The sequence below is a fragment of the Anguilla anguilla genome, chromosome 5 (genome assembly GCF_013347855.1).
Source record: "Anguilla anguilla isolate fAngAng1 chromosome 5, fAngAng1.pri, whole genome shotgun sequence".
Classification (NCBI taxonomy): Eukaryota; Metazoa; Chordata; class Actinopteri; order Anguilliformes; family Anguillidae; genus Anguilla; species Anguilla anguilla.
This window is the reverse complement of record NC_049205.1, coordinates 39040764-39052915: the sequence shown is the minus strand read 5'-3', so window position 1 is coordinate 39052915 and position 12152 is coordinate 39040764. Positions and strand designations below refer to the sequence as shown.

General features: G+C 49.1%; 1 protein-coding gene across 1 annotated transcript in view; it reads right to left on the bottom strand.

The window, feature by feature from the left end:
- The window catches only part of LOC118226832 (AT-rich interactive domain-containing protein 3B-like), a 51527-nt gene that overhangs the window by 10113 nt on the left and 29262 nt on the right, over nucleotides 1-12152 (bottom strand). Inside the window, exons 5-6 of the mRNA XM_035416770.1 lie at nucleotides 2430-2613; nucleotides 853-1118 (exon numbers count right to left, since the gene is read on the bottom strand). Coding sequence (XP_035272661.1) covers nucleotides 853-1118; nucleotides 2430-2613 — 450 coding nt within the window. The remainder of the gene's footprint in view (nucleotides 1-852; nucleotides 1119-2429; nucleotides 2614-12152) is intronic.

Here is a 12152-nt window from a genome sequence, read left to right as displayed (position 1 = left end):
AAAAAACATTTTTTTTCGACCAATTACCAGTTATCTGCTGCAATGCCACTGGGATGAACACACTCCTAGATGCCTCACAGAAATGATTCCTGCCTTTGCTTTGGTTTTGCTATTTGATCATTTTAAACAGACCTTTTTTAAACTATTTTACAAACCTTAACAATAAGCAACACAGCCACATGGATTCTTTTCTCTAGCGGCAATAAGTCACCCAAGTCTCAAGCGCTTCTGATTTTTCCGCCACCCAAATCCTTAATTGGATCAATTACAAGGCTGTATTTAATGCAGGAGACCATGTGCTCAGGGAGCTCAGTAATTAACCTTTTAAGACAGGGTGCCCAACCCAGTTCCTGGGGGAACCTCTAGGTTTTCATATCAACCGTCATTTGGCACACCTCATTCTACTCATTAGCAGCTCAATGAAATCTCTTGCCGTTGAATGAGGCGTGCTTTAGAGTCGGAGCGAAGACCTACAGAACGGCAGATCTCCAAGAACAGGGTTGGGCAGCCCTGTTTGAAGAGACAGAGGAAATCTGCAGCACCCAAGGTACAGTTCTGGCAGTAGTGCCCAATTACGTGCCACGGAGGGTATACAGGTTTGCCTTCCGACCAATCGCTTCACCTGCTGATTTCGCCAGTCAGCGCCCTCCTGACTGTTAACCAGTGAAATCAGCAGGCGCGGCGATTGGCTGGAATGAAAACCTGCACACTCCCGGGCCCTCCGTGGAATACGGTCAGCCGCCGCGAGCGTTAAGGCGTGAGTCACGCCTCCTGCTCTTTCTCCCTACTCTACGGGTCTTTCAGACGGGGGGAGCGGCGTCGGCGGCGGCGTCGGCGCGGCCGCAAACTCACCGGCGGCTTTCTTCAGAGACGGCCCGGGCGAGGCCCGCAGGCCGTTGTGGCCCCCCGTGACCCCCGTGCCCAGGGAGGAGAGGGGCATTTTCGGGGGCGAGAGGATGTGGGGCGCGGCGCCGGGGGACGGCGAGAAGCGGAACAGGCTGGCGCTGTAGCTGGGCCGGCGGCCCTCCCGCCGGTTGCTGTCGATGGCGGCCTGCAGCTCGCCGGGAGAGCTCAGCCCCATCCGCTCGCACTCGTACGGGTACAGGTACTTCATATACCTGCGGCACGCCGCCATGACAGGAAGAGCAGGGGGTTAGAGAGTAAAAGCCCTGCCGCCCAAGAGCTCAGCCAGCTGACTTCAGGAGTTAGTTCTGTCTCCTGGCTGAATAATTATGCTAATGAGCAAATCCAGGCCTTTTGAACAAAATACTGGGGAGGACCTGGATTTTCCACCTCTGCATATTACATTACACATTATTAATCCCAGGAGGGAAACTTCCTTGCCATCCTTGGCCATAACGTACAATACATACACAAAAATTTTTTAAGAGAAGTTTATTGTTGTTGTTCTTTTATAGGAAGAACAGGGGGAGATGTTACATTTTGTCTCCCATCCTTTCTGTGTAATGTGCATGCAACATTTAATGACAGAAAAGGAAAAAATAAGACAAAATGGAGTAGGGTTCAGTCCTTTATGACTCTAATAAGCTATTGCACAAAATGTCTATAGTGACTAAAATAGACACAAGATAACAGATCTCTCTTCACAGCATGAGAAGAGGGCCGTGCAGATGGACTGTCAGGATCAAAGGTATGCCTTAATGGACTTGACGATTCACAGAGGCAATATAGTCAGCTGAACCCACCGTTTCAGATCTGGTAATTTTGGGACCTTTGGTCCCAAATCAAAAGGATTACCCAATAAAATCTGCTCTTTGGGTTTGTTCTGCAATGAGCGGACATAGGGAGTGCAGAAAGGTCAAGAAACAGTGAAGCATTGTGGGGGAGACAGACAAAGAACCATTGATGCATTGTGGAAGAGACAGGCAAAGGAACAGCAATGCATTGTGGGGCAGACAGGCAGACAACCAGTGATGCATTGTGGGGAGACAGGCAGAGGAACACCAATGCATTGTGTGGGAGACAGGCAGAGGAACACCAATGCATTGTGGGGGAGACAGGCAGAGAAACACCAATGCATTGTGAGGGAGACAGGCAGAGGACTACTGTGGGGGAGACAGGCAGAGGAACACTGATGCATTGTGGGAGAGACAGGCAAATGAACACTGATGCATCGTGGGGGAGATAGGCAGAGGACCAGTGATGCATTGTGTGAGAGACAGGCAGAGGAACACCAGTGTATTGTGTGAGAGACAGGCAGAGAAACCCCAGTGCATTGTGGGGGAGATAGGCAGAGGAACACCAGTGCATTGTGTGAGAGACAGGCAGGGAAACCCCAATGCATTGTGGGGGAGATAGGCAGAGGAACACCAGTGCATTGTGGAAGAAACAGGCAGAGAGACACTGACGCAGTGTGCGGGAGACAGGCAGAGGGACAGTGATGCATCATGGGTATTAGGGGCCCTTACTGAGTGCGGAGGGTGAAGGCGGCGCTGGTGATGGAGGTGGGCAGGTTCAGGCCCTTGGTGATCTCCCTCCAGATCTTCTTGTTGATGACCTCCACCAGCCCTCCCTTCTCCGTCACCAACTTATACAGCATGTACAGGTCCAGCACCTGCTTGGCCATGATGGGGATCCTATTCACTGGAGTCCCTGCAGCAATAACCCAAAAAACAAACAAATAACACATCACCCATGTGACCTTAAGAAGCTTTCAGGGCCAAGATACCACAGAAAATACGGTAGAATGCCTCGGGCCTTTCTGCTGTCGTTGCTTTTCCGTGAAGCCGGGCCTGCGTCCTGAGGGCTTTGGCCGATTTGATGGGGGCTTTGCCGTTTACGCCCTTGAGCAAAGGTACACAGCCCGAATTGCATCAGTAAATATCCTCTCGGATAAGGGAGACCGCGCCAAGTAAATAAATAAAGCAGCCTGCCACAGCGCAGAGGTCTTTGTGTTCCTGAGACAGCCTCGAGCTGTGCGTATCAGCCCCCCTTTTAAAAGAAGACACCAGGGCCAGTTTAAGGACGGTGCAGCAGGGCCTAATCAATGCTAACTCGCACTTCTGCAGCCCGCCTCCTAAGTTTGATAGAGACGCATTCATCTTGCCAGCGGTTTATCTGGAGAAAAGCGGGTGGAAGGTGTGCGAGTGTTTGTATGCGTGTGTGTGTGTGTGGGTGTGTGTGGTTGGGCTGGTGGTGGCTGCAGACTGGAAAGGGCTACACTTAATTCTCGGATGGTCGCATGGTGCCAGGACTGCGCAGAGATCCTAATCTGTGGGGGTTGGGGGCGGGGCACGTGGACATGCTTGTATAATGAAGCTCATTTAGGGGATTGGGCACAGTAAATCCACACTGTGCTGCTGTTATTGCGGCTGTGCCGATCGAAAAGGGAGGGGGGGGGGGGCAGCTTTGTGTACCGTAATGCCAGGCAATCCTCCAACCTCCGCCCCCCCCCCCCCCAACGGGCTGCTCCAAACCTGGAACAAAACCAATTAATGCCTTTTGCAAATAGCACCAGGCTCGTGCTGAGATTACCCCTGATTTTATGGCTTACTCCAGCGATGACCAAATGCCCTGCTGTCTTTAATTACGCCATTAGTCTTGGTTCCAGGCTCGCGCACACATATAACCACACGCTCACACATGCGCTTGTCAAATTGTGGCTTAACAGATGCTGGCACTGGTACGTGCATGCACACACACACACACACGCACAAAAATATGCAAAATAAACACACCCACACACGCATGTGCACACACCCACACACACACACACACAGATACACACAAATGCACGCACGCACGCACAAACCCACACAAATAAACACACCCACACATGCACGCACACGCACATACACAAATACATCCACGTACACACACACGCATCAAAAACTGCAGCAAACTCCCCCCTCCTCACAGTGAATTTTCCTGTTCAGTGGAAATCCTACTGCCTTCACCATTCATCCAATTCAGTGCACACTATGCTAGCAGATTCATAGCTCATACTGAAACTACCACTCAGTCCAGAAAAAATTAACCCAGGAGAAGCTAGGGCTACAACAACAGAATGAGGGAAAACATGTATAAATAACATCACAAGAGACGTTGTACTACACATATGAGATAAGTTTACATCTAGAATGTTGCACCGTGATAGGCACGCGTCACACGTGTCAAACTTGTCTCCGCACGCTTGAGTACGGCCTACCAATTTCACACACTCCTCACAAGTCGTTGTGATGCTTGGATAGCCTTGTTTTCCAGAACCTTCTGATCCACTCAGCACAGGACAACAAGGTTTAAAAGGCCAATAAACGTTATTGCAAAAAAAAAAAAAAACCCAGTTAACAAGTAAGGGCTGGGGTACGGCCAAGCAAGGAAAACCGATTACGTGTGAGCGCTGTTGCTAAAAACATCAAAAATATTTTTTTATTCTGAAGAGAGAACGATGCCAGACAGCCACTTATTCCGTTAGCATCGACAGCGTGCCGCTAACAGCAGTGGCGAACCCAACCCAAACCCCCCCCCCCTTCCCTCTCTCCCTCCCTCCCCCTTGTCGCCCAGTAACAGAGCTGGATTTACCACCAGCATCCAGAGCAGGCACTGAGGCCCAGGAATGCCTATTGAAAGGCCTGTCCTGGAAACAACAGTTATTTAATGCGGTATCGGACATCAATCGTACATCAAACAATTAGTGCAACTCCAGAGGTCGGAGGTCAGGCGGAGGTTATTGATGTGTGAATTAAAGCGCAGGTCAGCAGGAAGCCGAGCGCAGCGATGTTTTCATAAAGGAGCACTCATCCCTCCGGACAATGAGGGAAAAACATACGACGCACAAAGGAAAACACGGACGACAGACCCCCGCGTTTCGGCTTTAATTGAGCAGCCCGGAGGGGTGAGTGCGATGTTTGTGGGCGACTGATTGATGCCTCGGGACGACGAAAAACAACCAGCGCTGCAACAGGGCTTCGTGAAAGGCACCAACGATTTCAAAATATGACATCGGGCTATATCCGATATGCATTTGGCTTATTTTTTCGAACGGCTAGGAGCATGTGTATAAAACGTCTTTTTTTTAAACGTTCAAAGTATTTAAAAACGGCATTTCGCTGACTGTACAGACCACATTTGCGTATATCAAGGCAAACATTGGTGCATACAAAGATGCAATTCATAGTAATCAGTCATTTGCCACTGAAACAGTATCTGGTTTAAAGCAGCTTAAAGCTAGGGCCAGATTGCATTACATGGCTTTGAGGAGCTAATTGTAAAACTGTCTTTGAAAACATTCATAAACGTACAACATATCGCAGGGCACTGTAACCCTGGGCCATAGAAAGGTAAAGGTTGTTGTGTTATACAATGCTGGCTACCACAGAAATGTCCCGCATTTTTTGTTTTTACTGAAAGCCTCCGGTGGGGTAAGCTACTGATTCGCTAGCAGCTGAGAGGGCTGCGATTGGCTGACGCTCATGGGGGAGCAGCAGGGAATGGCCCTTGCCTGCTCCGCTGAAATGGTCTCTAACTGGCCACGAACTTCCTCTCCCTAGCCCTGGACTGATTTTCCCATCAGCCATCAGGAAGAGAGTGATTAATGGCGCTGCAGGGTCAAAGGTCACTGCTGTGGGAAGTGGTACTGGTGAACCACTCCCCTGGCCCTATCTGCAGTTAGGAGCTCCGGACAGAGGAGGGCTGTGTGTGCAGATTCTGGCTTTGGCTTTGGTGGAGGTAAAAAAGCAGAAAGGGGGGGGGGGGGGGGGGCAGAATTCAGCAGTCTGTTATCCCACTGGGGAGAACCATTACAGTAATGCATTACTGGCAACTACTGACCTCTGACATAACCACATGAGAACACAGGAACTTGCACACGCAGACATTCTAATGCCTTCGACAAAACAAAGAGCCCCAATAAAAAGTGATATGTTTTTTTCATTACTGACAGAATGAGGGCAGGCGAAGAAATGTAGATGAGCGCTAATTATGGCATTGTCTTAACCCCACCCCCCAAGAGCCCCCTCCCCGCTCCCCCCTTCCCCCCGTCCCCGAGCTCCCCCCCCACCCCACTCTTCCTCTCTGTAAAAACAAGGTCATTACATCTGACCTCTGACCTATTTTTAGAGTAAAACAGCTGCCAACATTAAAGGGCTCTATAATAAATCAATGGGCCAGGCCTGACGCCACTGTGGTAAATCAAATATGGCTTATTTCACATTACCAGCATTCTTTAAATAATTAAGAGGCAGAGCGACAGCATTCTTTAAGGCAGAGATTGAGGAGAGGACAGGAAATGAATTTTACAGCGAGAACGTCGACGCACCCTGGCTCCTGCCGAGGTCTTACAGATAGACGCAACACGAAAGAAACGAAGAAGAGACCATCATCAAAGCCAGTTGGGGGGAAAATGCAATAAAGACTGAATGGTTACAACAAACAGGATTCACAGCAGACTGAGCGCATTAAACACGAGAGAAAACATGTACACCCATCTGATTTGACAACACAGCTCTGGAACATATATTTATATATATATATATGTATATACAGTATGTATAGGAGAATTGATTTGATGACAGAAACCATGCTTGCCATGCCCCTCTCTCGACTCCGTACAGGGAGAGGGAGAGAAACTACATTAGTAGAGTATCTCTACTCTGTAAGAGATACATAGCAGACACAGACCCCAAACAAATACAAGCTCAGTGAACACACCCTTGCCATTGAAAAGGGCAGACACAAAAAAACGTGGCTACAAAAAATAAGTGCATACGGGTGGTCATTGTGTAAAGGCGTCAGTGTACTCAAAACGAACCCTTTTGTTTGAAACGCGTTTATAACAAGAGGCGAACAAAAAAAAACGTAGTGTTTTGAGTTCGTACGGCACGGTGCGTGGAAGCCCAAGCCCAAACACCCCACCAGTTCACAGACATCCCCTTGTCTGCAATTGGTCTATCCAAACGTCACATGGTTGGTTGAGTCACGGCTGACCGGCCGGGGGGTGGGGGGGCAGTTCAATTTTATTTTCCCGTTCATCTCGTAACTGTACTGTCTCGTGGCAGCATCGTCACGATCGTCTGGAATACTTCTGAGATGAGTACATATGAGCTTGTGCAAGGATATCATCATCTTAATGATTAATCATACAGACATTTTAAAGGCATGACATGTCCAAGTCGGATGTCAATGATCCTGAGTCATATTTACTGTATGAAGTATATTTGCTGTATGGAACAATTACTGTATTAAGTATTTCCAGCCAATAAAGCATTTTGGAATTAGAAGGACAGGGAGGGAGAAAGTGAGAGAGACAGAGAGAGAGAGAGAGAGAGAGACAGAGAGAGAGAGGACAGCCAGCTGGGAAGCCACTGGATCACTGCCAGAAGAGTAGCGTGAGCCACAGCACACGGCCTGCAAACTTGTGCCTGAGTCCTTCCACTGTGTCTGGAGGAACCCCCCCGCCCCTCCGCCCCTCCGCCCCCCCGCCCCCCCCCACCCCCACCCCCTACCCAGAGCCCAAACAGGGCCTGCTTCCCACCCCTCTAACTCAGCCCCAAACATTGCACCCTCGACACTGCCCGGCTCGAGAGAGAGACGGGCCGCAGTTAAGAGAGACGGACTGCTTCTGCTGCGTGTTTATTTTTCCCCGCGGCCGCTGCCGTTGGGTTTACGCGCTAGCCCGCACGGGTGGGGGGGGGGGGGGGGGGTTCGGGGGGCTGCATTGAGCAGAGCCGCCGCGGCGCTCAGCCCAGCGCCGTTTTGTTTTATTTTCGATGTCGGGGGCCCACAGACATAAAAGGTAAGGGCCAGATGAAGCGGGCGGAATTCGGCTATCTTTAGTCCGGGATCCGCTCGCATGACCGCCTCGCCTTTCATATCAAGTGGTAACGAGTATATATCCGCGCTCCATTTAGCCCGTCTGACCGCGCCCCCGGCACTCGCGGGGAGGGCAGGGGGAGGGAGAATTGGAAGCCACAGTTGTCGGGAGGTCTGACGGATAAAATTCTCCCCGCCGCGTGATCAGCGCCGCGACTTGTGACGTGCGAGATCCTGGTACCGGGCTGTGGACCTGACCCATGGCGGTACCTTGGCGGCAAGGCTTGGCGCTGCTGCTGCAGCGGCCCGGCCCGGATCGTCGTTCTCACAGGAGCTGGGGCCGGGCCCCTCAAGTCCCTCCCTGTGTCCACTTCTAGGACCTCCCCAACACCTGAACTAGCCCAATCCCTAAAACAGCCCTGTTTCAGAATAAACCAATATATTTTAAAATACACCAAATAAAAAAAAATAGGTGGGAGGTCACATGGGAGTTACATAACATTAAAAGCCATTTGGAGCTTGTCTGCAATTCCCAACACCTAAATTAGTCCAACCCCTGAAACAGCCCTGTTTCAGAATAAACCAACTTATTTTTAAAATGAGGTAGGAGGTTTATATATACATATATATATATATATATACTGTATATGCTAAAGCACTGGGCTGTAATTCCTACACGAATCACCTGATATTGATGTAAAAGCTGAGTTTGCACTTTAACCTCATATCCATTGTTTTATTTCAAATCCAATTTGCTGGAGTTGTCAAAAGCGCCATAATGTTTCAGAAAAAGACATTCTTCTTAATTTGGCCCTGTATTCCACAATTTTAGATGTGTAATCAAACAATTCATATATGGTTAAAGAGCACATTCTCAGCCTTCATTTGAGGGTATTTTATACACTTTGCTTTTCACCATGTAGAAATAACAGTACTCTTTTCACAGTTTCAGGCTTACAAAAACTTGTTGCTTTACAGTATGCTTGGGACCATTGTCTTGCTGTAGGATAAATTCAATCCAATGAGTTTTGAGGCAAGTGATGGAACTTCAGCAGAAAAAAATGCTTCTGCACACTTCAGAATTAATTCTGCTGAAGCTATCAGCGGTTACATCATCAGTGAATACGAGTGAGCCAGAACCCACGGCAGCCATACATGGCCAAACAATAACAGCTCCACCACCATGTTTTACCGATGAGGGGGGTGCTTTGTATCTTGGGGGGTTCCTTTTGGCTTACGCACGTTGCTCTCGCCATCACTTTGATGCAAGTCAATCTTGGTCTCATCTGTCCAAAAGCCTTTTTCCAGACCTTTTTTGGTTTTTTCTTCATCATGTAGTAAATTCTTTGGTCATCATCTGTAGAGGTCTTCTTTAGCCAAGCAGGCGCCTTTGTGATTACTGAGCTCGCCGTTGCTTTCTTCTTAATGATGTTCCAAGCAGTTGCTTTTGGTACGCCTAAGGTTTGGCCTATGTCTCGGACTGTTTTTTTCTTATTTCTCTGTCTCACAATGGCTTCCTTGACTTTCATTAGCACAACTCTGGTCCTCGTGCTGACAAAAGCCAATAACAGACTCCAAAAGCAATCAAAAGACTAGAATCAAGACTAGATACTGAAAGCTCTCTTACACCTGCACTGACGAAACTGAACACACCTGACAAATCAGAAACACCCGTGAAGCCGTTTGCCTTGTAATGGGGGGTCTATGTATAAAAAAAAGTGCTGTAATTTCTACATGGTGAAAAAATACCTCTAATAAAAGCTGAGAATCTGCACTCTAACAACGTGCAAATTGTTTGATTACAAATTTAAAATGTGGATTACAGAGTCAAATCAAGAAAAAAAGAATATATCTTTGTCCCAAACATTATGGAGCTCACTGCATTTATAGTCACATGACATTAAAAGCCATTTGGGGCTCGTCCACAATTAGCCTACACCAGAAAGCCTTGATCTCATTCACCTTGATTAGATCTGTAAGAGAGAGGGGGAGGGACGTGGCCGCAGAAGAAACATGAGTCCCACCGCTCGAATCATAAAGATGGGTCACCTGCCGTGGGGGGAGGGGGGAGGGGGCAGGGAGGGGGCTTGAAAAGGCTGGACCTCGCGTAAATTGAGACGGGCACTTCAGCTGTAACTCGAGTCCCTTGCCTACCTGGAGGTGCGCAGGCTTTGGCCGGCCGTGACAAATCGCCGGCGGCGGGAAGCTGTCGAGAGCGCCAGCAAGCGGTCTCGCGTGCCCCTACGAACGATCGCCACCGGAGAAGAAGCGAAAACCTCCCCAGCCGACGTCCCCGCTTTGATTCGCCACTCTCTTACTGCAGCCGACGCTCAACGCAGGGAATTTACTACGGAGCCTTTCGTAGCGGATAGCCGAAACGGACAGACCAAAGCAAACGAGATAACCAAGCAGTAAGTCAGATAATCTCGGACCCCGATCTTACTGCAGATGAAGGGATCGGGGAGACGAGGGGCCTGCAGGCGTACGCGCACGCCTTCCTCCGCGCTCCCGTAGCGTGCCTCGGGGCGCGCTACGGTTAGCCAGCCTCTCATCCGCGCGCCCTAAAAGGGCTTTGATGTGCGCTGCCCCTGACGACGCCCGAATAAACAAAAGAGCAAAACGCCTCTCCTGTCTGCCGGTAATGTCTGTCTGCCACAGCTGGGAAGCCGTCGGGTGCTTTCACACACACACCATCAGCATTCGAATGGCCCCTTCGTTTGCACAGAAAGGCCAGCGTGAAAGCAGAGTCAATTGGAGGCATTAGAATTTGAGTACTTTTCCACGGAAACACTGTTTATTCTGGTTTAAGAATTACTGAAGCACGCACAGTGCGTGCCAAGTTACGCTCGTAATCCTACAATAAATCTACAAAGCAGAGCACCATTTTTGCCCAAATACCCATTTTATTTATATGTAAGAAAAGACAGATAATAGCTAGAATATAAGCTAACATACCATGGAATAGTTATATGCTGATAAATGACTGAACAATTATGAAGATTCTGAGTTTTCAGTTTATAACATTTCATATTAGCATTGGCAGTGTGGGCACTGCACTGGCTCACACACTTTGAAAAATAGACCACAGACAGCATGATTTAGTTGTGATTACTCTTCTTTTGAGTTATGGCAGTCCTATTGCTCAACCAAGTACCTTCACATGACCACTCATTTACACTCGCTTGCTTGCCTGTACATGTAAACGACACTGAATATCACGACGGGAGGAAAACAGACAGCATTTAAACCAACGTTAAAACAAAACTCCCATTCCCACCCCCTTTTCGCACCTAAGTGAGACATCAGAAGGGGATTGGCTAGCAATTGCATGTTATGTGTGAAAGCGCTCTTAAAGAGAAATGGCCACTGAAACTAAATTCACACACAAACACATATACCCACATGCACGTACATGCGAGCACATGACACCTCAGGCAGTTGTTGCTGTTCCAAATCTTCCTACAAGGGGGTTAAAGCCAGATTACGATGCAAAGCTACTTAAGGGAAGAGCACAATTAACCGCATTGATGCAGATTATGAAGAAGTTCCCTTCCGTTCCCTCACTGGACACAGAAGTAAGTGGGCAGGCACCGGAATGGACAATCGCACAAGAAAAGAAAACAACCACTCTGCAGATCTGTTTCTGTTCAAAACCCTTCCTTTGTCTTTAAGCAGCGGGTAAACACGTGACTCAATCACTTAGCTTGGCTTTCCAGAAATGACCGAAGAAAACGGATTCTATTACACTGGGCTGTACCGACGGCCCATTTTCATTACACCCAATTGGTCGGATTCTAAAACACACACAGGCACGGCCGGAACATTTCCAAAAAGCCACCGCAGCCATTTTGGGTTAAAAGGAGCAGCAAAACAGCAATTCAACCATGCTAATCACGGCTAGTCTTTCTGGAGGGGCACGCGAACGTTGATTCCAAAACAGGAAGTTCTGTGAGATGGTGGCCTTTGAAAGCAAAACACAGTCGTGTTTCAATTTTCAAACGAGCACGTGCTGGATTTGACCGAGCCCAGCCTCGAGAGCCAACAGATGTCAACATCTGCGTTTCCTTCCGTCCGACCTCACGGAGACACCGAGGAGCGCAGCGAGGACGAACGGAAGCGCTCATTTCTCAGAGGGTAAACAGAGCGCGAGCAGCCACTCCTGGCACAGTGATTTAGACGTGTTTATTGACAGCGTCTCAAGGGAATTCCTGTGGCTCCCCCCGCCCCCCCCCCCCCCCCCACCCCGCCCGCCCCGGCATTCTTTCATACCGCTGCGAGCGATCGCTAGGATCGATACGCGCGCGGATTGACAGATAAAGCCATCAGCTCGCCAGCGCCATTTCTAGTTCCGCGCGGGTAATCGATACGCCAGCGTCAGCAGC